The sequence below is a fragment of the Homarus americanus genome, unplaced genomic scaffold (genome assembly GCF_018991925.1).
Source record: "Homarus americanus isolate GMGI-L3 unplaced genomic scaffold, GMGI_Hamer_2.0 scaffold27457, whole genome shotgun sequence".
NCBI lineage: Eukaryota > Metazoa > Arthropoda > Malacostraca > Decapoda > Nephropidae > Homarus > Homarus americanus.
The window spans coordinates 468,022-495,254 of NW_024731296.1; the positions used below are offsets into that span (position 1 = coordinate 468,022).

The window sequence follows — 27,233 nt, forward strand, 5'->3', positions numbered from 1 at the left end:
CTTATGGTTATACCACCAAAAGTCAGGGAGGTGATGCTTATTAAGCTCTTCAGGACATGGGGGTTCAGAGACCGGGTCAGCCTGTCCTTCGCTGCCTTAAACCTTGGCGCAGACTTCTCATCCTTTGAAATGGATGTTCTTTTTGGCAATCTTTTACAAAAAATGCCACTCGTCCATGTTGAATACAGTACCTGCTCCAGCAAGTAACCCTTCTCCTGAATTAATTTCACTAATTCTCCAGGAAACAGCGCAGCGGCCTGGTGATCAGCTGATGCGGATTCTCCAATGAATTTCACATTGTGCAGGCTGTATGTTTTCTTTAAATTTTTAAACCAGTTCTTACTGGCTTAAAATTTTAAGTCCACGACACTTACCTCACCCGCACCTTCAACAAGCTGGCCGTACATCCACCTGGCCTTCACGCATATCATCTTAGAACTTAAAGGCACATTTTTCTGGGCCTGATCTTCCATCCATATGTTCAGTGCCTTTTCCATCCTTTCTAGATTATGATCGCATGGCATATAAGTTACTTTTGCACTTCTTGATGTGCTACCAGCATCACAGGCCCTTATTGTAGCCTCACTAAACTTAATTGTACATACCAAAGATTCGTTTACCCCTATAGCGCATCCTACTGACGCTACACTTTGGCCACATGCTAGTCTATCGAGCACTTCAAATTACTTTTCTATTCATTATGTTCCTTGCCCTCCTCAGTTTCTTTTCAAATTTATCACCAACTGTCAAAGCACACTTAGGGGCCATAGTTAAAGGCAAAATCGATGTTATTACTGAAGAAAATACATAACTATCCAGCGTACGGAGCAGTAAAATAAATCTGCATGGTACGAGATCACAAGACTGAGAGTGTGGTGGGAGTAGTGGCGGGAGGCTGAACATGGCACAGATGAATACGTTGAAACACAAAGGAAAATGACACTGCTAAAGTGTGGATACTCGAAATATAGTGCAGTGGTTGGCTGAAATTGTATACAGAGTAAAAACCGTGGATACCTGAAATCCACTAATGGCAAATCCGCAGTTGGTGAGGGACTACTGTACTGTACTTTATTTGAGATTTTAACATTATGTATATACTTGATGGTGTATTTAGATAGTTTCCAATTGAGGTCATAGTTGTGGAGCAAGATAAATTATAGTTAAAGATAACCATAGGCTGATTCTCATACTCAGTTTTTCACAAAGCAAAGTTACTAGTGCAACACAACTCTTTCTCTTCTTCCTTATTCCACTTGCTCCTCTGCTTACTATATTACTGGTACCCTTTGTTCTTTTGCCATCTTTTTTTAATCCTTTATCTTGATCTACTGCCCCACCTTCCCTTGTTTCTGCTGGGTGGTGTATGGTGTCAGGTGCAGATGAATATGGTTTTGTGGTGATGGTGCAGTGTGACCTCTGGCCTTATATGTCTGATTCTCCTCTTTGTTCACAGTCACCATCAGTGTTGTCTATCAGAGGATCATCCTTTGATAAACTCCCACCCATCAACAAGTAAGTTTCTATTTGTATGAGTTTAAAATTATTTGTCTAAATTTCAGAATCCCAAGGTCTACATTAATTTAAGAATACTGTACAAAATTACTCTGCAGATTTAGCATAAATAAAGGTATGAAAATGCATGGTAATGAAGAATTTTATTGAGAATTAATAATGCTCAAATTATTTCTAAAAACTTAAGGACATATTTTGCACAGAAGGTAGTACGTATTTGGTTAAAATGGCTCATTAGTCAACATGCACATTATTCAGATGTTGGTACAGCAGTTTATATATAATATGGAAGCAGAGTCTACCATAAGACAGCACATTATGCTTCCAATATCTTCCCAGGGGGTAGTACCTCCTGTTTGATAGCTGCCTACTACCTACTACTTTTGTACATACCTTGTGTACTGTATTCAGGAATATCAAGTAAAACTGTCAATCTTTGCATGACAGAGAACCAGAGAGACTTTTTGACAAGCCTCCACGACGGCATAGCTTTGGAGATGTGCGCCGTCCTGAAAGTGTCCTGAGTCTTCGTAGCCCAATTAGGTGAGACTCTTGACTGTTTTATCACATACTTTTGCTTTCCTCATATAAAGTACTGTACTAAAGCCAGTTCTTAACTGATAACTAGCCATTCTATAGATAGACAAGATTGATTTATGAAAGTGCAGGAGCCTTGAATGATTATTTTCTTTAGGGGGGTGGGAGGAGAGGTAGGACGTACAGTATATTATGATTACAAGTGAAAAAAAACTATTTTTATTAGATAAAATTTAGGGAAAGCATTTTAGACAGTTTTGAGCAGCATGTGTGAAGGATTCAAGATGGAGGCGGTCTTATACACTTACCCGGTAGTACCTATATTTGGTTGGTGGAATGTGTGCAATGCAATATGAGACTAAATGAGTAGGTAGTGGAACACATGGAGTTGAAGACAAATCTAAGTTGCTAATGGAATGGATGTGAAAAAGATAAAATAAAGGAGAATATATCTTTTAGAGAATGGTGTTGTGTTCTCAAACATAAATTTTACTACTGTATATGGACAAAGAGAGCACAGTACAGGAATGATGAATAGGTGAAATGTGTCAAATGACCTATCAGTGTGCTATTATTGTGGTATACTGCTTTCAAGAAAGTTTTAGTTGTGCAAAAAGACTACATTATCATATCTTTACTAAGTAATTTTATCTTTAATAAGTTTCAAGTAACTTAAGCACGGATGCAGAAATTTTGGAGCCTTTAAGAATGAGTAGAGGAAGTGCAAGTTCATATTAAATTAAGAAAAGACAGTGATCTTTGCATTGGTGTGACCACAGTTTCTGTTATGTCATAATTTGTGTGGCATATCAATACTTGAAATAAAATATTCAGTACAGTAAAAGATAAAGTAAAATTAAATTTTTGTTTGTCTCAACAAATATTCCTATCGTACTGTACAGTTAACCCTCACTTTACGCGGTCCCGCATTCCGCGTTTCCACGTTAACGCGGTGCCTTGCCAGAACCTCACGTGCTCACATTACGCGGTACGTGAATCCCATTACGCGGAGAGTGTCCGGCGCGACGCTATTTTTAGATTCGCCCCACCCGCCACCCGCCCGCCTGCCTGCCTGCCTCTCCCTCCTCCTCCCTCCGCTTGGGCAAGCCGCGCGGTAAGGTTGCGCAGTGTGTGTCTTTGTTGCGTTATCACTGACCTCATATGACGTATCAGACCTGTGATTGGCCATGCATCCCTACCCCCCTCTGCTGCTAGCTGTAATTGGCTTAAAGTATTATGACGTGTCCACCCGGGGGAGGGAGGGAGGGAGGAAAGACGACGCTTGACCTAGCCGCGGCAGTTTCATCCCTCAAGGCCACTCCGTGTAAACGCGCATCCATTGTTCCGTAAAATGGCTTCCGCCGGACCACCACCCCCAGAGAGAAACCTTTCCTTACCTGGACCCAGCGGCACTAAACCAAAGAAGACACGACGTTCCTTAAGCTACGAGGTGAAGTATAGCATCATCCAAGAGTTGGAGAAAGGAACAAGGCAGGTTGATTTGGCGCGCCAGCATGGCGTGAACGAATCTACGATCCGGACTATAAAGAAGGATTCAGCCAAGATAAAGGAGCACATGAAGATCACAAAGTCTACAGGTGCTTCTATGATCAAGTATTTTCACAACCAGGTGCTTCTCAAGACAGAAAAATTACTTGTGAGGTACTTGGTGCGTCAGGCGCGACGGAACATGGCGGTCGACACGCGCTCTGTTAAGGACTACGCACGTGAACTGTACATGGCAGTGGCACGAAAGATGGGAACTTCAGAGCCCAAACCCTTTAATGCTTCCTCTGGGTGGTTACAGAGGTTTAAGATCCGGAACAAGATCACCAATATAAACATTGGTGGTGAAGAAGCGAGTGCTGATCGTGCTGCGGCTCGGGAATTTCCTCCGTTTTTACGTGAGATTATGGAGGAAGGACAGTACAGTGACGACCAGGTGTTTAACATGGACGAATCTGGTCTTTTCTGGAAAAAGCTACCTTCCAAGTCCTTCGTTGTGAAGAATGCCAGCAGGATTCGGGGCCGGAAAATGCAGAAGGAACGCATCACCGTCCTGTTTACCACCAATGCCTCCGGTACCTGTAAGCTCAAGTTATCGGTGATCCACACAGCCCGCAAGCCGCACGCCTACAAGAGCATGGACATGACCAAGCTAAATGTCCACTGGCTGACAGCACGTAAGGCATGGATGTTCTCTACACTGTCCCTCTCCTGGTTTGATGACTGTTTTGTTCCCGATGTAAAGAAATTCTGTGAGCGACAGAATGTCCCATTTAATATTTTGTTGCTGCTGGACAACGCACCAGGACACTCGCCCCTACTGTTAGATCGTCACCCCAACGTAAAAGTGGTCTTCCTTCCTCCCAACACTACGTCTTTAATCCAGCCCATGGACCAGGAGTTGATTTGCAATGTGAAAGCTGCATTCTCAACAAAAAAATTCCAGCTCCTGAACGACTACACCAACACCAGGGAAGAGTTGCGTAACCTGAGTGACACCACCACCGATAGCAAGAGCGAAGAAGATGAGGATCAACAGTTAGAACAGCAAAAAATACTCTTCAAACAATTCTGGAGAGTATTTAACATCAAGAAAGCTGTGGACTTCTTGGTGGAGTCATGGGATCAGCTGTCTATTGCTACAATTCGTCACGCATGGAGACATGTGTTGCATGGAATACCAGGTGAGAGGAGGAGTCAATCTGTGACTGGTGAGGTTCAGAATGTTGCAGTAGCAGTGGACCTTGCCAGAGAAGCTGCGCAGACTGTTACAGTTCCAGGCTTCTCCGAGACCACCAACGACGACATCCTGGAGGTGATCAGAGATCCTGAAGTGACTGCCGACGAGATGTTGGAAGAAGAACACGTCAGTGAAGAGGAGGAAGAAGGTGCGTCAGTCTCCGAAGAACACAATTTAAGTCATAGTGATATTAAGGGTGCCATGGAGTGTGCAGAGAAAATGAAGTCCTTCCTTTCCCGCGACAATGACGATGACCACTATGAAGTCTTCCATACCCGGCTGGTGCAGGCTATGGACCGTACATCAAGGTGTATCACGACAACATCAACGCCAGCCGTCATCAAAGCATATCAGATTTCTTCGCCCGCAACCCACCACAGCCAGCCCAAGCCAGTGATAGTGACAGTGATGGTGATTCACCTAGTAATGGTGATTCACCTGAGGGCCAGTAATCTGCCCTCTGCCTCGGAACCAGCCTCCATCCCCGTATGCTGACCCATCTCTTCTACTACCGTAAGTGTTACACCTAATTTTAGTTTTCTAACCTTACCTTTATTTTTCCTATGTTAACCTTTATCTTTCCTAACCTAACCTCTTCTATATTACTTGTTTTTTCATACCATCATAAAGTTAAGATAAAATTTTTACTACAACATAGTTGTGTGTCGTCAAAAAGTGGAGTTTGGGGATCGGCCCGGACTCCATTTCAATTAATCCCATATGTTATGTTATTCACTTTACGCGTTCCTCACTTTCCGCGGTACCCTCCGGGTTACATTAACCGCGTAAAGTGAGGGTTAACTGTACTTGAATCTGTTTAATTCAGGACAAAAAATTGAATACCTACAGTATTGTTGCTATAAAACAAATCAGCTATAATCTTGCACTTCTTAAGGTTTCGCTCTTCATAGGGCTGTTAGCATTGAATTTCCATTCAGTTATACAGTATCTGAAACTGTTTATGGAAACTTGAGTAGGTTTATTCAACATGTAACAGTGGTGTAAATTTTGTTAAATAACTTTAAATAAATTTTTCAGTAATGTGTGTAAATGTTAACTGTTGTCATGTCACTGGATCACTGCATGAAAATATACTTGCCTCTCCATCATCATGTCTCACAAGCTTAGCATGACAGAAGTGCCCCAAATTCAGTGGTGGGCACAGCTAAATGAAAAGTTAGCTTCACTAACCGCTAATCTGCTAACTAAAAAGTTAACTTCGCTAACGCTAAACCGCTAAACAGCTAAAAAAATTAGCGGAAGCTAATGCTAACCGCTAACTTTTATTATATGAATTTAGCTTTTTTTTTTGGGGGCTCTAAAACCCTTAAAAACAGACCTAAAGAGCTGACATTTTCATATGTTGTCTTGTAGCTTTGACGAAGATCTTTCCAAAAAGGTATAGCACGCCAAGATCAGATGATGATCAAGGTGTACACAAATAATTAAATGAACAAATGAAATTAAACTTTAGTTTACATTCAAGTTTCAACATACACTTTACAATATTTATTTACTGTACGAAAAGAGAGAAAGTATTAAACGAATCCAAAAACTATAGTACTGTATAGCATAGATAGCAAATAGCATCATGCCAAGATCAGATGATGATCAACTTATCAAGGTGTACACTGTACACAATTTCACAAATAATTAATTTGCATTCTCATACAACCTATCGGCCTTATTCATTATTCATGTAAATATGCAATTCCAGCCACATACACATTATACCAGTGCATTTTTATGTAACTTATTGTTGGTCTTAGTCATTATACCAGTGCATTTTTATATAACTTATTGTTGGTCTTAGTCATGTTAATAAACAGAAAATTCTAAACTTTAATGAAAAGTAAGTTTTTAGAAAATTTTGTTTGGCGCACACCTTGGATGACATCCTGGTTATGAACTTATGCAGTACTTAGCATAACCAAATATAGTGACACAAAAAAATCCTAATTAAATTAACAAATAAATGAGAAATTAAATTATACATTAGTTTACAATTACATTCTATGATTCTTTCAGCATACACTGACAGTCTTTATTTATTGTAAAAAAAAGTATTAAACTTTAATAATCGAAAAATTGTCTTGTCACGTTTACATGTACTAACACGCAGTCAGCCAAGCGTGCCTGACTGGCTGTTGGAGACACGAGTCGCGGCATCACACGCTTACAACAGACAGGAACAAACATGTATACATTTTGTTAGCGGACTTAAAGTTAGCGGAACTAAATTTAACAGAGGCTAATTGGTCCGCTAATGGTTTCCAAAGTTAGCGAAAACGCTAATCCGCTAACGAGAGTTAGCTTCGCTAATTAGCGGTTAGCGGATTAGTGGAACCATGCCCACCACTGCCCAAATTGAGCTCAGATTCGTTAAGTTTCTGTGTAATCTATATAACCTTTGCACAATACTCATAGCTTTATAAATCTTGCAATTCACAGTTACACAATTTTTCTCAATGTTGTTGTTGTGACTTGGTTTACATTAACACAATATACTACAGTGGTCCCTCGATTAACGAACACAATTCGTTTCACAGAGTCGTTCGTTAACCGAAAATTTCGTTAACCGAATCCATTGTTTCAATGTGATATTGGGTAATTGGTTCCAGCTCACAGAAAAGTACATACAATGTAAAAAAAAATGCAGTTGATGATGATGAGATGGGAATTAGAAGTGGGGGTGGAGGAGAAATCACCTTTCAGGGGACCCATGCTTGATGCCGTCATTTCACCAATAAAATTTTAAGCTCACTAGGTGTAATTCAAGATTATTTTATTTAAATCAACACAGTACTGCACTATATATTATCAATATGTTAACTAAATTTCAGAATGACCAATAATTTCAATGTAAAAATGCAAAAATATTCAAGACACCAATAAAATAGATGTTCACTCCACTGTCAACATAGCCAAACTGATGCCTGGTGGCTGAGTCAAGCAGTTGATGGGCTCACAAAAAACTAGTTCCCTGTACTGCATATATTATCAATATGTTAACTAAATTTTAAAATGACTAATAATTTTAACATAAAAAATGCAAAAATATTAAAGAGCACAAATTTCTTGATATCTACTCCACTGGAAACGAATGTAAACATAGAACAGATTACTGAATTGGCAGACTAGCCCATCAGCTGATCAGCTGATGCTCACAACAAAACGTGCTGTTCATAAGGATTTCGTTAATCAAAGTTTTGTTCGTTAACCGAATTGAAGATCCTTATGGGGGGTTATTCGTTAACCGAAATTTTGTTAATCGAACCATTCTTTCACCGAGGGACCACTGTACTGGGTTTTCTTATATGAAGTTGATTATACTAGAGGAAAGCACCAGGGCCTGTGTATCCAGATATTACAGTTATAATTTTTATCGACATGATTCCAGTGCTAGTACAGGTATAAGATGAAACCGGAATACCAATAGGGCTATACTGAACTTTTGTACAGGTATACCTTGCTATACGTCACATATGCATTCTTGAAAAGTGCAATGTTTGGTGAAACATTGTACTGTATCGTGAATACGTGCACAAGTTTACTGTAGACCTAATAATATAAACAGGGGTTATGTTCCTTAGGAACATTTCTGGTACAAAATTTCTAACCAAAATATAATTTAAATGTCAAAATCAGATTTCTAAAAGTTAAAGTAAATATTTAGATATAAAATTTATGTTATGACAGTATGTACTAGTTTACTTTATCCTCTTTGCTGCTGATCATCTTGTTAGCTGCTTGGGTGATGTCACATCTCTGTTACACACTGTTGGCAAGTATTGAACATGTACTGGAAATAACATCTACTCGAGTTGGTTAAGAAAACTGTGTATAGAGGCCGGCGAGGGTGGGGAGTGTGGAGTTATTGAGACAAAGCTGCAGTATAGACATTGAAAATAATGGTTCAAAGACAGCTGGACAGCCTTCTTCTTCTGTTTGTGCAGATGTTTGTAGCAATTAATATCATTGGTTATTAACTTATTAACTGTAGAGCTGCATTCTCTGTTTTTATTTCACCCACTGAAGATGACTCGTAGGCCAAGCAGTTTGGTGATGTCGACAGCTCATTTGCCAGCTTCAAAACATGTAATTTAACCCTGAGATCAATACTTCTCCTTGTTTTGTTTTGTTTTTCATACAAGCACAAATAACACTTTTTTGGCATTTTCCACTCATTTTACAGGGTTTAGGGAAGGTTTTACTCACTGTAAACGTACAAGATCAAGTGAATGTGGCGGTGATGCCTAAACTAATACTGCAGAGGGATGTGGCAGAGGCATTCAACTGTGTTTTAGCATTCCAAGGCTATCCAAATTATTTCACCGCTTGCATGATTTTCTTTTTGGAAAATATAGTATTGTACAATATACAGGTACTGTATTTTTCTCTAATTTATCAACAAGGCATAAGAGAAACAATGCATAGCAAGGTATACCTGTACATCCTCCTCACATCTTAACCCATGTGGAAATTCAAATCTAGGTCACAGTGAAGTGAGCCAATCTTTAAAAAGGAATCAAAATGTGACATGAATGGAGAAGTCAAATTCTTGGAAGAAATTCACTCACGTAAAATAATTTCAGTACGTGTAACTAGAAGTTTGCCACAAGGCAGTTAATGACTCATAATATAGTATACAGTGGTCCCTCGGTTAACAAACACAATTCGTTCCAGAAGGTTGTTCGTTAACCGAAACCATTGTTTCAATGGGATTTTGGGTAAATGGTTCCAGCTCACCGAAAATTACATACAAAGTAAAAATAAATGCAGTAAGGTACACTTACTTTGAGGTGTGTATGTAGAAGGCTCCTGGTTGATGATGATGATGATGTTGGGAATTAGAAGTGGGGGTGGAGGAGAAGGGAGAAGAGAACGAAGTGGGGGTGGAAGAGAAATCACCCCATGCTTCATGCTGCCATTTAACCCATAAAATTTTAAGTTCACTAGGTGTAATTCAAGATTATTTTCTTTAAATCAACACTGCACTGCGCTATATATTATCAATATGTAAAGTATATTTCAAAATGACCAATAATTTGACTGGAAACACAGAAAAAAAGCGTTTATGTTGAAGAGTCTCAAACAAGATGTTCCTTCCTCTGAACCTGTAAACAAACTGACGCCAAACTTGGTGTGTTGAGTGGCTGTTTGGCGTGCATAAAACTAGTTTCCTGTACTTCAGTTATGTTCAATAATTGTTAAAATGACTAAAAAATTTAATATAAAACTTTTTAAATGATTGTATAGTACAACCTTCTTGATATTTACTAAATTGGTAAGGAATTTAAGCCCTAGAACCGATTACTGTATTGGCGGACTAATACGACAGCTAGTGAGCAAGCGAAAACATGTTGAGGGGCGCTCGTAAGGAATTCGTTAATCGAGGGATTGCTCGTTAACCTTAGTGAAGAATCTTATGGAAGGTAATTCGTTAACTGAAATTTCGTTAACCGAGGCGCCCGTTAACCGAGGGATCACTGTATATTCTTTCAGTGAAAACGAGCCCGAAAGGGCTTAAAACAATGCCATTCACTAAGTGACTTAAAAGCAGAGGAAATTAGTCACTATAGATGACTGTCTTCCTAGAGATAGAAGACGAGCCATGGTCGCCATGCTTGACCAGACCATATAAAAAATTGCCCCAAACACAATATCTGAGAGACATAATCAAAATAAAAGTCACTTGATTTCCTCACCGTGCTAAGATGTATAAATAACAAAAGTAAAATCCTCGTGGCACATAATATTTCAGCTACAAAACAAATTAGCGTTGCTTTCCTTATGAGTATTTACAGCTGATTCGCCAGGCAAGAAGATGACAGTAGCAATGCGTGTGATGCGGGGGTGCGAGAGTGGGTTTTGAGAATTGCAATTAAATGCCAGGTAGCGACGTGTTCTCCTAATATTACATATTTAAGAAATTATTAGACGTTTTAATTGCCTGTATGTTGGCCTGGCGAGTTAATGCTAGGTATTTACATACCTAGACGTCACATTCTGGACGTAGCGATCAGCTGATGGGGAAATGAGGGGGTGGGGCGGGGGAGGTGAGGTGATATGTTTGACAGTTGATGCCAAGGTCTAGTGCTTATTTATTTATCTGTCCTTAAGAGTGACTTTAAGTTTTTCTCTTATAAAATGTCACTGAATTGACATGGGAAACTATAATTAACATTGCTGGAATTCTTATATGATAGTGATTAGTTTGAATATATACATGCTATAGTTCGCATTAGACATAAAAATTTTAGTTCTAATTAATTTTATTACAAAGAGCTAACAATTTTATCTCGTGCAAAATATATGACGTTTATATTCAAATTATTCGCTGTCTTGCAAGGATTCTAGCAATACAAATTATATTCTCCTAACTTTAGTCTGAGATATTATATAAGATAAAAACTGAAAGTCTATAACCACCCAACGCTGGCTGGGAAGAGGTGGGGGGGAGGGAGGTGACAGTGACACGTTTGACAGTTGGGGTCGAAGGTCTAGTGAAGTATTTATTTGTACAGTGGTCCCTCGGTTAACGAGCACAATCCGTTCTAGAAGGTTGCTCGTTAACTGAAAAACTCGTTAACCGAAACCATTGTTTCAATAGGTTTTTGGGTAATTGGTTCCAGCTCACCGAAAATTGCCTAAATTCAACAAAAAAGGTAGAAAAGTACACTTACTTTGAGGTGTGTATGTAGAAGACTCCTGGATGATGAAGATGATGATGGGAATTAGAATGGGGGTGGAGGAGAAGGGAGAAGAGAAGGCATTGGGGTGGAAGAGAAGTCACCCCATGGCGCCATTTCACCCATAAAATTTTAGTTCTCTTGGTGGAGACAAAACTCACCAGAAGAGGATATGACATATAGGTAAAATATTTATAGCAGGAGGATGTAAAGACAGGAAGTTTGGTAGCGTGTCTCGAGGGTGTGGGGATGACTACGTATATTAACACAGGCTCAGTACAAGTGTAGTATATAAAACACAACTGCGTGTTACAGCTTTATTTTACTAGTTGCATAGGGGGAATTAATGGGGGGGATTCGTACACTTCACAAGTCGTATGGGCACTTCACGAAGTCGATCGTTGGAAGGTTCGGGATCATTGCACTTCTACCGCCTACACAGCCAGCACTTACTGTTATACGTTGAATTGACAGCACTCTGTCGATGGACCCGGCGGAGACCTCGTTGCCTTTAGTGACGGACTTCTTTGATGAGCGGGACAGGGGGACGTGGTTGCTGGCCCTCCTTGGTTATCAGACTCTCCGTGGGGAGAGGAGCTCTAGCCCCTATATATTGGAGGAGCTGGAGGGTGACCTCTCCTACTTACGTGGGTGTGTCTTGACCGGGTTGTCGGGTTGGGTAACAGGGGTGCTGGCTAATTAGCGGGTCCTTGATCTCCCTTGGGGTCAGGTCTGGACAGCTGTTTGCCCAGGTGAGGTCATGTCGCAAGACAATAGTGCTTTGTAATTATTACCTCCCGGGTGGGTCTTGGCCAGGTGTGGTTTCCTTAACATGGTTATATCGTAGGGTTACGCAAGTACTTAGGCCGGGGTCAGGTCTTGACCTGCGGTGTGTCAACCTGTGGTGTTCGGGTACCACGCGGTCTGTACTGTACTTGCTGTTATGTAATTCTTGGCTGTAAGCTTTGGTCTGATATTCAATCATTACACCTCCCGCCAAGACCAAAGCTTCAATCACAGAGAACTGATGGCACACATAAACAGCAATATCAAGTGTCGTATCTAAGATAGTCCCTGAGGCGATTAATACAATCTCACAATCTGGCTTAGTTTGATCTGACAAAGCTTTACTTTACCTCCCGCCAAGATCAAACCTTCTATGCCAGAAGTAGTCGATGTCTACAGTAGACGACAATAGCGAGTGCCCAACCTGAGAAAAATAGCTACTGAGGTGCAAGGTATACATCTCACATCCTACCATAGTCTGATCAAATTTAAAAAATTAAGCAGCTAACTAAAGATATGGAAAAAGAAAGATGTTGAAGAAGTGTGTCGAAGAAATGAAAATTAGCAGACCAACTGTTGGGGGAGAGGAGGAACAATGTAATAGTTTTTAGAGTCCCAGAGAGCCAGGTGGGGGGAACTGTGAGTAAGGTAACACACGATAAGATGCGGTTTCAAAATATTTGTACAGAGGTTCTGAAGATTCCATCAACCCCTCAGGGTGTGAGGAGGCTGGGACAAAAGCAGGGGAATAAGCCTCGCCCCTTCAGGATCACACTAGTGAGTGAGGAGGAGAAATGGCAGGTTATTCGGCAGGCAAAAAACTTAGCTAGGAGCGAGGCATTTCAGGATGTACCGGTATTCATTCACCCAGATCGCACGGTAATGCAGAGGGAACAGCACAAAAAGCTCCTGCAGGACTTGAAGCAGAAGAGGGAGGAGTCAAGGAAGAACGGGGACAGGTGTACATGGATTATACTCAGGGGGAGGGTAGTGGAAACAAGTGTGCCGACACAGGGCCAGGGGACAGCAGTGCACCCTCCACCCACTCTAACCCTCACCCGGGAGGCGGCACCAGCTCCGCCTACCAGACAGGAGGAGGCGAGCGCCGTGTAAACAGTGACATTTCTAACCACACCCTGCAAAATACAGTGTACTTAGCAAATGCTGCAGCTTCTGAGAATATGGGGGGAGCGGGTTTATTACTAAGAGCAGAGACGTTACCGAGAACAAATTCTGGCTTGAATGTCATGTACACTAATACTGATACGTTCCTTGATAAGAGAGAGCAGTTTGAAACACTACTAAGAGTACACCAACCAGATATTGTAGGAGTTGTAGAACTGTTGTACAAGAACAGGAGAATCGACCCAGAGGCATGTGAGTTCAGTATTGCTGGATATGACTCATTTACGAACCTTTCTCAAGAAACTTGCAAGAGGGGTGTGGTTATCTATGGTAGGCAAGACCTTAGAGCCAGCCAGGCAAGGGTACAGGGAGGTGATGTTTTTGAAGAGTCCAAGTGGTGAAAAATTAAATTAAAGGGAGGGACTTACTTATCGTCGGGTGTATCTACAGATCCCCAAACTGTGGCCCACTAAATCAAAGGAACTTAAGAACCTTAATAAACAACGCGGCAATGCTCAACCCTAGCCACCTCTTTATCATGGGGGACTTTAACTATGGCGACATCGACTGGAGAAACGAGTCCACCCCGAATAACCTGAATAACCCTGCTACTCTTTTTGTAGAAACTCTGAGAGATAATTTTCTGTCTCAACATGTTAGCGACCCGACACATTACAGAGGGGAGCAAACACCCAAGCCACTTGACCTCATCATAACAAACGAGGAGGATATGGTGGCCAAACTGGAACACCTTGCCCCAGTCACCATATAGTGTTATCATTCAGATTTAACTGTTAACTAGTTCAGGATAAGGCCAGGCCAAGGTGCAAATATTACAAGGGAAATTACAATGGGATGAGGGAAGAGATGAGTGGTATCAACTGGCCTGACTCATTAAGGTACAAGAACGCAGACACTACACTGAATATCATAACTAGTAAAGTGACCCATTTGATCGATAAATATATACCCAAGACCAAACCCAGTGCTTCTAGGAATACGAGAGGATCCCTTCACATGAACCATGCGGCGGTCGACAAAATTAAGAAGAAATCCCAGAAATTCAAGACGTGGGTTGGGTCAAACAATGAGCAAGACAGGAGGATGTATGCAAGAGCCAGAAACCAAGCAAAGATAGAGTATAGAAGGGCTGAAAAGGAGTTCCAGAGGCTGGTTGCAAGTGAGGTCAAGTCAAACCCAAAGGTGTTTTACCGCTATGCAAAGTCGAAATTGAAAATGCGAGTAGGAGTATCAGACCTGAGGCTGGTGGATGGTAGTTACGCAGATTCTGACCAGGATAAAGCTGAGGCATTGAACAGCTTCTTTTCCTCGGTGTTCACAAGAGAGGATGCAACTAACCTTCCTGCATTTGAGGACAGACGATTCGACACAGCACTGACCCACATTGTGTTCACAGAAGAGGGTATTAGAAATAGACTGTCCAGGCTAAAGATCCATAAAAGTCCTGGCCCTGACATGGTGCTAAGAGAGTTGTGCAAGGAGCTTGCAGAGTCCCTGAAGATCCTGTTTTGTAAATGCCTGGATGAACAAATGGTCCCCAGTGAATGGAAAGTGGCTTATGTGAGTCCCATCTTCAAGAAGGGCGATCGTCACTCCACGAATAACTATAGACCGGTGAGCCTGACCAGCATAATATGTAAAGTACTTGAGAGTATTATCAGAGATGCCGCAATGGAACATCTAATACGAAACAACCTTGTAAAGGATTGCCAACACGGTTTTATGCTGGGGCACTCCTGCTTAACACAATTGCTCAAGGTATTGGATATTTGGACCCATATTCTGGGACGGGGTGGTAATATCGACAATATTTACCTAGATTTTGCCAAGGCTTTCGACAGTGTACTCCAAGAAAGGCTGAAAATCAAACTGGAAGGGTACGTAATTCGGGGAAATATCCTAGCGTGGATAGAAGACTTTCTACATGACCGCAAGCAGTGTGTGGTGATTAATGGCACGAAATCGTCACCTGTACCTGTCACAAGTGGGGTACCACAGGGCAGTGTATTGGGCCCGCTGTTGTTTGTTTGTTTCATAAATGACGTGCCTGACGTTGTACACTCCTCCATACAAATGTTTGCCGATGATGCCATATTATTTCGGGAAATTAAGAACCAAGCGGACTGTGAAGAGCTGCAGAAGGACCTCTGTGGGCTCCAGGAATGGTCGAAGAAATGGCTGCTAAGATTCAATGTCACGAAGTGTAAGAGGATGCCCCTGGGGCGTACCAACAGTAAGGAGGCGTATCATATGTCCTGACGGGATGAAGAAACTGCACTAGTTGAGACTGAATGTGAGAAGGACCTAAGTGTGTATGTTGACAATGAGCTGAAGTTCTCGGGCCATTGCTAGAAGAAGGTAAACCAGGCAAATAAATTATTGGGTCTTATAAGAATGTCGTTCAGATATCTAGATGGTCCATCCCTCGTAACGATCTTCAAGAGTGAATTGCTTCCCCATCTGGAGTACTGTCACCCCGTCTGGTCCCTGAGATATGCTAGGGACTGTCAGTTGGTTGAAAATGTTCAAAGGAGGGCCACCAGACTGGTGCCTGCACTTCGGCACCTCAGCTACCCTGAGAGATTGGAGCGCCTGAACTTGCCTAGCTTATACTACAGACGGGCAAGGGGAGACCTAGTTGAGGTGTATAAGCATCTCAGGGGGCACTACTCAGTCAAGTGTCCTTACTTGGAGCTGGCGGATGCTCGCCCCACAAGAGGTCACAGCTCAAGATTGAAGAAGCTGCAAGGGCAAACTTTTTCGGGGTGAGGGTTGTAAACTCGTGGAACAATCTACCAGAGAGTGTTGTGACAGTACCGAGTGTGAGCTCTTTCAAGACAAGACTTGACCAACACTGGAGCGGGTTCAGGTATATTTAGGAGCTGGTGCATGCCCAGTATTTGCCAACAGTGCGTGACAGAGATGTGACTGATCGCCCGGGCGGCTAGCGAGCCGATCTTTTGGTGAAGAAGATAAATGAAAAGGAAAAGTAATCAGAGACGTGACCGATCACCCAAGCGGCTAACGAGCCGATCAGTGGCAAAGAGGATAAAAGGAAAGGAAAAGTTAAATATATTTAGTACTAAAATTAATTTTTTACACAGGTGGTTGGAACTGAGCAATTGAACCTGTAATGATGGTTTGTTTGTAAGCGAGCTAAATAAAGGTTGCATAAATTATGGCTAGTGTGACAGATGCCTTTAAACATCTGTCACTTTTTGGGGAGCCTATGGTTTTGATGGGAATAATACAGTACTTTAATAACTATTATTTCTATTAGTTCCAACCACCAAGGTTGAGGGACTTTGATTTTCAACTAGTAGAATTTGGATTGAAATACAAAAGTTGCTTGAGCTAGGCATTAAGTTATGAATGGTGGGACTGTGTAATGTGGAGGAGGTTCTGTATAGAACCCCAATTAATAATGGAAAATCATATTAAAGATATTGATTTCATTAATTATTCAAGATGAATACTGTACCACTGAAAGTTCTAAATAATAAAAAATATTGTAGTGTCAGTTTATTGCTTAGGATAATGTATCGGAGATAAGTTCATGAATTTGCTTATCAAATTTTATCTACCCAATGCAAGAATACTACACATTTTATAAATAGTAGTGCTGTTCTCCTAAACAATAATATTGATAAAACATGTATGCCGATGACATCAGTCAGGAACACTCCAATAAGGCTTATACAGTGAACCCTCACTTTACGCGGTCAATTGAACCCACGGCGGCCCGCGTTAAGTGAACAACATAACATATGGGATTAATTGAAATAGAGACCGGGCCGACCCCCAAACTCCACTTTTTCAGACACAATACCTATGTTGTAGTAAAAATAACTTCTAAATTTTGTGATGGTATGCACACAATTAATAAGATGGCTGGGCACACGGGGATGGGGGTTGGTTCCGAGGCAGAGGGCAGATTATTGGCCCTCACCTGTATCACTTGTATCAATTGTATCACTATCCACCACAGAGGCTTGCAGGGCCTCTTTGTCAAACCCCTCAAAGTCCGTATCCTCACTATCATTATCACAATCACTGACTTGGGCCGGCTGTGGTGGGTGGCGGGTGAAGAACTCGGTAATGTTTTGATGACTGGGCGACCTTGTGCGCACCCTGCTCGCGCTGCTCTCCGCGTAAAAGGGTACACACACCGCGGAAAGTGAGCATTCCATGTTCAGCATTGTACCGCGTAAACGTGGAAACGCGTAAAGTGGGATCGCGTAAAGCGAGGGTTGACTGTATATAACTTTTGGAGTCACACATTATTTACCTTGTTAATATAGTTAAGTCTGAGCAATTTGTTTCAGTTTGAGGTACTGTATTATTTATACAAAATGTAGATATTTCTCAAGAAAGCTTGGTAATATTTTTCCATGCTCATGTAATAGTGTTTATATGTAGAATTCTTTTTCTTACCTCCTCACTTATTGATTATGACACCTGTATGTCAACGTTTTAACTTTTACTTTTATCTTCTTCACCACTGATCGGCTAGTTAGCTGCTTGGGTGGTCGGTCACGTTTCTGTTATGCACTGTTGGCAAGTACTGGGCATGCTCTGGCCCCTTAAAATATCAGAACCTGCTTCAGTGTTGGTCAAGTGTGGCCTTGAATGGCTATTGAAGTACTGTACAGAGATCTCCCAGGTTATGGAAAATCTTTCCGTAATACAAAACCATTTTTCCCATTGGCTTCCATTAAAAAAGTTCAGATGAGTTCCTACAGAAAAATTTTGTGGCCAAAAATGTGATACAAGAACATATATGTATGAAATCAGATGGTTTTAACCACATACAATGAGTCTTTCATGATGTAATATGATAATAAATTAACAAAACACTTGAATTTTACTTACCAGAAATTATGTCGAGTGCTGCAGGTGATGAGGTGAGGTGATGGGATCAGAGTTACTGGGAGTTACCTCTTTAAAACATGAAGTGTAATGTCCTATACAATTCCTTTATGGAATCTTTTATCACCACTGCTTTCACTTGAACTTGATGGTCTTTTTCCTCTCATATTGAATAAGGGTACACAGTAACACAGGTGCATAACTGAACACAAACTGGAGAAAGAATTCAAACTTAGTACCTGTAGTGCCATTGTTGTTGTGACTGCTACCAGCTGGAGAGGAAGGAGAGCTGAGCCAAAATCCACATGAAATAAATTTCATAATTTTTTTTTAAATTTTTTGTTCAATATCACGATTTTTTTTCTTTTGAAAATCTTAATAAATTAACCAAAATTCCATAAGGGCAAATAAAGTCCCAAGCACAGATGCACAACTGAACACAAGCTGGGGAAAGAATTCTAACTGAGCAGCTCCATTGTTGTGGTGAATGCTGGCAACTGGGGAGATGAATTGGCCTTCCACTTGCCTTTTGGCCACCACAGATGCATTCACACTTAATATTTTTTACTATTTTTGTAAAAACTTTGATTAAAAATTCTGCAAGGGCAAATTTTGGGGGGTAACGTAAAACTTAGGTCTAAATTTGTAAATTCCATAAGGGCGAAATTCCATAACCAGAAATTCTGTAACCCGGGGATGCCTGTATAGGAAATACTTTCTGTAAATTAGCTAACCATAGTAGAAGATTTTAAAAGCAATTGATGACCGCTTGCCCATATGTGTTTACTGTAACTGACAAAAGGATTTTCAGTAACAAAACAGTTGATGACATTTGCACTTTCAAAAAAAGGAATTCTGAATGATGGAAGACTTTCAGTGGTTTTAATAATTACCTTGTAATCCTCAGTGGAGCACAGGAATTATATTATCACGTTATCACATGCACAATCTTATAAAGACATTATTTATTTTGTATATCAGAACATTATATCATACAGTATTGTTAAAGGGTTCCCATCTGTTGGACGATTTGAAGGCAAACCTATTTTTCCTTGTTCCATCTCCCCACTGAATATACTTCCCTGTACTGTTACCTCATTATAATTTTGTGCAAATTGAACCCTATTTCAATCTTACATACCTTCAATAAATTTACTTAAGATTGTGTGGTGACACAGACAACATTCTGCCTTTAAGTTTAAGATGCAGTAATATTGCAACTAATTTGTCATGAGTTTATTGTTATGTTCTATATTATTTGTCTACTGTGTCTGTAGTTTTCACCTTTTTTTTTACCATCTTGAAACACAGCACAGACTTTCTGATCTTTTTTCTTCAAATTTTATTTACAAAATGATTGAACAAATTCCTCTCCTCTTTTTGTAATTTATGCTAGTCAGATATGATGACTATGTAAAGCTGAATATCCAGCATGCTTTCCTCCAGTGCCATGAGATCTATTTATTTTTAACTAATAGATTATCACATGTACACATGCCCCTGTGAGGGGCATTATGGTTTAAGTGACAAATAATTGTATTCAAGTAGGCTTGCCTAATACATGGTCTGTAATCAAGAATGTTGTTAATCCATTTACTGTATACTAATTATTGTACAGTACAGTACTTGTATATTTAGTGAATCCAATGATGATTTAAAATATTAAATATACTTAAAAAGCTAATTATCATGTCATGAGATCTCATTCAAGCAATTGTTAAAAGTTTATATAATTTTAATATAAAGTTAGTTGAAAAAATCTTTAATGGTTCATGCATGCCATATTATGTAGAACCATGTTGCTTTTGTTCTATGCATTTTATTTTAATCTAGAGAAATACATTAATTTTGCTTTGCTTGACATGTAATAGTAAAGAAGGTATAAAAAATATACAAAACAAGGTTTTCATCTGATGGATCCCTTAGTGGTTGTTTGTCCATGTCCCCACAATTCATCTTTCATGTCCTGGGGCCTGGCTTATTCATTACTGTATTACTGTCAGCACACATTTTTGAAAAACAGAGGGTGTACTTCCATTTGTCAATACAGTATTTAAAATGAAATTCTCACAAGTAGTAGAACAAAAATGATAAATTTAACAGTAGATCAGATGTTTTTTTTAATAACACTTAAACTCTAAAATGAAACATTTTTACAGTACAGGTGAGAAGAATTGGCAGTGTACTCTGAAGAGATAGAGGGTAATAAAAAATTAAAAAGATAATACTGCAGTTAATAAATCAATTGTAATATTAAATAATGTAAAGGGAAATTGCAACAGTAGCTGGGGCAGATATGGTTTTGGAACAAAGAATTAAACACAAGACTAGGTTTTTAATAGACTGGTGTTATCAGTAGGCTTTCTCTCCTTAGTCTGTTAGTTACCTTGACAGATCTTGTCACCTTTCCTTAATTTTAAACTCTTACAATTATTTCAGTAAACCGTTTGCAAAAAAGCAGTGCTTTTTTGTACGATATCTCCTTCATTTTGGCTATTACTTAAACTTAAAAATCAGAGTTCACATTCAAAGGAGAAAATGCAATATACATGATTTGTATAAAGTTGGGTTTTTAATGAGTCTGTTGGATGCTTGAAGAGTGGAGAGGCCAGGCTCCTTGGACACCTTGATTCACCCTTGGGCATTTCCTAGAGTATCCCCCTATAATGCACCACAAAGGATAAGGTGCTGAGGATTGCCATCACTACTTGTCTTCCTGGCAGCTCTGCAAACTCAGGCCGTGACAACTTGCCTCCACTTACTCATGCTCACTCCAATAGTGTCTCGGGACTGAGTCGCCGCAACCTGCCAACCTCTGAGTCATACACTTCTAGCAGCAACAACCACACCAGCAACTCTTCTAGTCGCCGTCCCTCAGACCCACCTGCACCATCAGGGTCAAGCACCACTAATAACTCAAAGTCCTATTCAGACTCCATCAAAGCAGAGGGTGGTACCCAGATGCCCACCTTGCTATCAACACGTCACACCCAGTCCTCCAATTCGCATACCCGATCTGCAAAGTCTCGGGACATTCCTGATTATTTCCCTCCAATTGCTGCTACTCGTTACTAGCTACCTGTGCTGACACAGGACTTGTGCTGTAAATACTTGGCTGCCCACAACCTTCCTTTTAATGACTTGATGCTGTAAATATATGGCAATTTACATGCCACCCCTGTATGACAGGACTGGTACTATGCATACCCTTCTATCTTTATGTAAAACTGTAGCATTTATTTATGTATACATTAATACAGAAGCCACCTTTTTATGACACTGGGTTGATGCTTTGCATCTCTACCATAGCATCCTGGGGAACTGAGCATTGCTTTGCACTTCAGTTTCTATCCAGAATGCAGTAGATATGAGTAATAAATTGAGCCTTGTTCTCAAATTTAACGCAACTTAAAGATTCAACTTCAGCACCAGCTACAAACATCTTCATAATCACCAAGTAATATTAAAACAGTGTTTGATACCATGTGAATTTCACAATAATATATATAGAGCACTTATTTTTAATTAAGGTTACAAGATACTAAAAAAAATCACGTGTGATACACAGCATAAAGAAGTAAGCAAGTCTTTATGTATCATGTTAGTGAAACTTCCTTTATCATCTGAAATTTTATGCATGAAAACTGTTTGATGTTTAGTGTTTCTGTCACAAAGCTCCATATGCACAACAGAGTGACACCTTCTGAAGGTAATCTCTTGCCTGTTTAAGAGATTTTTTTTAGTATACTCATACACAGAGTGTATGAACTATTGAGACACTTCATGCAGTAATCCACCAAGTTTGATATACAGGAATTAATCCAGTTTTGGACATTAGCCATTCTGTGTTTGTTTATAATGTATAGTCTGCTACTACAGTGCCTTGAATTTATAAAGTACAATACTCTAAATAATATAGACTTTAGCCAGAGTCCAAGGCATCCCATCTGTGGCCTTCACAGTGTATCACTTTTTGTCTGACCCCTGTACCCCTTGGATTTGGATGGCACTCCTTGGGTGCGTACGTCTTACCTTGGGTGTGCGTGTGGCAGCTCAGCATCGTCCTCTGCTCCTGGTACAGCTCCTGGATCACGTGTGCCCTCCCTGCCACCTATCTCTGGTGCTACAGCCTCCAACTCCCAAGAAACAGATTCAAATGATATGCGACATGGCCTGAAGAACATCAATGCCATCGTAGCCAGGTAAGATACACTCTTTGTCATGATAGATATAAATTCTTGCCTTCACAGATCCTTCATTCTACAGAAAGCAAGATTCTCAACAAGGTTGGTTCAGAATTTAATTTTAAATTAAAAGGAAAGTTATATTGAGAAAGAACTAAGATTGCTGTTACAATTCATTTCCAGATTCATTTGAACAACTGTCTTACAATCTTTACTGAGAATACATATTTCAATGAGGTAATTGGTTATTGAACAAATACAGTCAACCCTCACTTTACGCGGTCCCACATTCCGCGTTTACGCGGTGCCCTGCCAGAACCCAGGATGCTCACATTCTGCGGTGGGTGTACCCCTTTACTCGGGTGAAGTATAATTTTTTTATTTAGCTCATAAAATTCATACAAATTATCCGGCCAGAATATAATTTACATTGCTGGAATTCTTACAATTTGATGATCATTTTGAATATAAACATCATAGATTTTGCATTAGACATACAAATTTTAGATATAATGTTTACTCTGAGTAAATATGTTATCTTTTGTGCAAAATATATGACATTTATATTCAAAATATTCCTGGTTTTACAAGGAATCCAGCAATGTCAATTATATTATCCTAACTTTAATCTGAGGTATTATTTAATACTAAATGTTAAAATCTAGTTTTTTCACCCACCTTTCTCTTGAAGGGAGGGTTGGTGGGGGTGGGGGGGAGGGTTGGGACGGACTGACCATCTGGCTCGGTTGGAAGAGGGGGGGAGGCAAGGTGGGGTACTTTGATTGACAGATAGTGTCGTGAAGAATATTTTTTTTTTTTATTAACTGAAGATATTTGTTTTAGCTCATAAAATTCATACAAATTACCCGGCCAGAATATAATTTACATTGCTGGAATTCTTACAATTTGATGATCATTTTGAATATAAACATCATAGATTTTGCATTAGACATACAAATTTTAGATGTAATGTTTACTCTGAGTAAATATGTTATCTTTTGTGAAAAATATATGACATTTATATTCAAAATATTCCTGGTCTTACAAGGAATCCAGCAATGTCAATTATATTATCCTAACTTTAGTTTGAGGTATTATTTATTACTATACCTGGTTTTCCCCCCAAAATTTCTCAGAGGGAAGAGCCAGCGAGTGTAGTGTGAGAAGAGGGGGAGGGAGTCGAGTCCATTATTTGAATGGACATTAACTTGGCGACTGTATTTCTCTATTTCTCTTTAAGTATTAATTGTGTGCATGTACCATCATAAAATTAAGATGTTATTTTTACTAGAACATAGGTATTGTGTTGGAAAAAGTGGAGTTTGGGGGTCAGCTGGTCTCTATTTCATTTAATCCCATATGTTATGTTATTCACTTTCCGCGGTACCCTGTGGGTTACATTAACCGCGTAAAGTGAGGGTTGACTGTAGTTGATAATTAGTGTTTGTCTCCTGTTCTAAGGGTTATGGTATGTACCTGGGGCTTCCCCAGTCTTCCTAGTCGCAAATTGGTACAGTACCTAACTTTGGTTTGAGAAGTGAAGGCAGTTGTGTGTAGTGCTGGCCATACTGCCTTTTTTGTGCTAAAAAAAAAAAAAAAAATGTGGAGCTAGTGTGCTATAACTGTACTGCTCACATTGCTATGGGACCTACTTTCATATACAGTGGTCCCTCGGTTAACGAACACAATTTGTTCCACAGAGTCATTCGTTAACCGAATCCATTATTTCAATGGGATATTGGGTAATTGGTTCCAGCTCACAGAAAAGTACATACAAAGTAAAGCCAAAAATGCATAGTAGTCAGAAACACTCCTAAAATTCCCCTAAATCGCCCTTAAATCACTATACTATATATATACGTACATATACTGTACACTCTTACTCTTAAATCATTACTGCAATGTGATACAGGTGATTAATTTTTATCTCTTGTGCAAAACATATGACGTTTATATTCAAATTATTCGCTGTCTTGCAAGGATTCCAGCAATGCAAATTATATTCTCCTAACTTTAGTTTGTGATATTATAAAAGATAAAAACTTAAAGCCTACTGTATAACCACCAAACCCTTGCTGGGAGGGGAGGGAGGGAGGGAGGGGTGACAGTGACATGTTTGACAGTTTGCGCCGAAGGTCTAGCGAAGTATTTATTTGTTTATTTATGTCCTTTAGATTGAGTTTTTGTTTTTTGCTTATAAAATGTCATAGAAGTGACTGGGGAAAAGATAATCTACATTGCTGGAATTCTTATAAGATAGTGATTAATTTGAATGTAAACATGCAATAGTTTGCACTCGACAAAAATTTTAGTCATCTACATTATTTTGATTACATGTACAGTACAGCTTTGCCCTTAGGACAGTGTGTGCATGTAAATGAGTTTCAATAAATTAATAAAGTTACATATATCGAGCCAAAAATAATAGTTGAAAACTTTATGTAGACAGAGCTTGGATGGCTAAATTTTAGAATGACCAATAATTTTAATATAAAAAATGCAAAAATATTCAAGAACACAACCTTCTTGATATTTACTCCACTGGAAACAAATGTAAACATAGAACAGATTACTGTATTGGCGGACTAGCCGATCAGCTGATGCTCACAACAAAACGTGTTTGTCGTAAGGATTTCGTTAATCGAAGTTTTGTTCGTTAACCAAATTGAAGATCCTTATGGGAGCTAATTCGTTAACCGAAATTTGGTTAATCGAATCGTTCGTTAACCGAGGGACCACTGCACTGTACTGTATTGAGTAAATATGGTTAGTATCTCACTAAATAACAGTGTACAGTAATACAAACTGAATATGTTACTCACAGTACAAAAGGAAAAATATTTAAATACATGTAATACTGTACATGTACAATACTGTACATCCAAATGTATGCAAAACAGAACTATAAATGAAAATGAACACAGTAGTCCCTCACCATCTGTGGGAGTTAGGTTCCTGGAAAATTCTGTGGTTGGTAAATCCATGGTAGGTAAGATTAAATGGGAAATAGAGGGTTAAGTTCCACTGCCGCTGATAACACTCGTCAAATCCTAAATAAGTTGCCTGTTCCTTCACAAAACAATATTTGCATTGTACATTTAATTAAATTTGAGTCAAATGCATATAAAATAGTGTATAATATAAATTAAATAGTAATATATATTTAACAGTGTAGGAGGTATTTACATTCATTGAGGATGATGGTGGATGAGAATGACAATGATGATGTGGAGGGAGCGGTGGTTGTTATAAGGAAGAGAAGAACACAGGCCCACTCTCTTCCTGCACCTCTTTAGGTTCATTAATGTCTGATGAGGTGGGTGATGCAGGGACATCTTGGCTGGAGTGTGTGGGTGGTGGCTGGAGTGTAACCACTGGTGGAAGGTTGTGGGTGGCTGATGTTGGCTATAGTGTAGGTGCTGGTGGAAGATTGTGGGTAGCTGATGTTGGCTGTAGTGTAGATGCTGGTGGAAGATTGTGGGTGGCTGATGTTGGCTGTAGTGTAGTTGCTGGTGGAAGTTTGTGGGTGGCTGATGGTGGCTGGAGTGAAGCCACACTGGTGGAAGGTTGTGGGTGGCTGATGGTGGCTGTAGTGTAGGTGCTGGTGGAAGGTTGTGGGTGGCTGATGGTGGCTGGAGTGTAGCCGCTGGTGGAAGGTGTGGGGTGGCTGGTGTGATTGCTGGTTGAGAGTTGTGGGTTGGTGATCGAGGCAGCTATAGCAGAGGTGGTTTGCTAAAAAAAAAAAAAAAAAAAAACTGAGGATGGATGGCTGCTTCATTTTTTGGAGATCCCTGTACACCTCTTTGTAGGGCCTCATTGCACCCTCCAACACATGCACCTAAGGCTGAGCTCCATAAAAGGATAAATTTCCATGAAATGTTCAGCCAAAGTTGAAAACATAAGCATTCCCTTATTAAGATTTTTTAGCGTCATTTTCACTTTTTTCACCTCATCCTCGTCATCATTGGAGAACTGTATCAGCTTCTCTAGGTCATCCTCTGTCAACTCCTCCACATGAAAACCAAGCAGCTCCTCTATCTCATTAGCTTGCATGTCGCACATTCCCTCACCTGACAAAGATTGTGCAATCTTCATGATTTGTCGCACCTCAGCATTGACCGAAGGGAAACCTTGGAAGTTGTGCACCACCTCAAGCCAGATTTTTCCCCAGCACACATTCAGTGTTGACTGCTTCACTTCATCCACTGAATTTTTTATTATGCTGATGCAGTCAGTGATGTTAAATTTTTCCAGCAGTCAGAAACAGTTAAGGTGCTGTCCTCTTCCATGGCATCATAGATATGGTTGGAGGTGTGGCAAGTGTAATAACTTTTAAAGGTGGCTATTACACTCTGGTTCATAGGCTGAAGAAGTGGAGTGGTGTTTGGAGGGAGAAATACCACTTCTATATTGGGTTAAGCGATCTGGAGTGCTTCAGGATGATTGGGTGCATTGTCGACGACCATGAGTAACACCATGATCCGCAGATTTTTGGGGCAAGATAACACTCGACCTCACACACAAACAGTTGTTGAACCAGTCCATGAAGATGGCTGCATTAACCCAGGCCTTATGGTTATACCACCAAAAGTCAGGGAGGTGATGTGTATTCTTGCCCTTCAGGGCACACAGGTTTAGAGACCGGTCAGCCTGTCCTTCGCTGCCTTAAACCCTGGAGCAGACTTCTCAGCCTTGGAAATAAATGTTCTTTTTGGCAATTTTTTCAAAAAACGGTCAATCTTGTCTGCATTAACTACC

At 40.0% G+C, this 27,233-nt stretch overlaps 1 protein-coding gene across 6 annotated transcripts in view; it reads left to right on the top strand.

Moving 5' to 3' along the window:
• The window catches only part of LOC121867585 (kinesin-like protein KIF19), a gene marked incomplete at its 3' end in the record, with an annotated part of 121,868 nt that overhangs the window by 92,717 nt on the left and 1,918 nt on the right, over positions 1-27,233 (top strand). For all 6 annotated transcript variants that reach the window (XM_042367606.1, XM_042367607.1, XM_042367608.1 and 3 more), the window contains 3 exon segments: positions 1,457-1,515; positions 1,963-2,058; positions 22,344-22,493. In XM_042367606.1, coding sequence (XP_042223540.1) covers positions 1,457-1,515; positions 1,963-2,058; positions 22,344-22,493 — 305 coding nt within the window.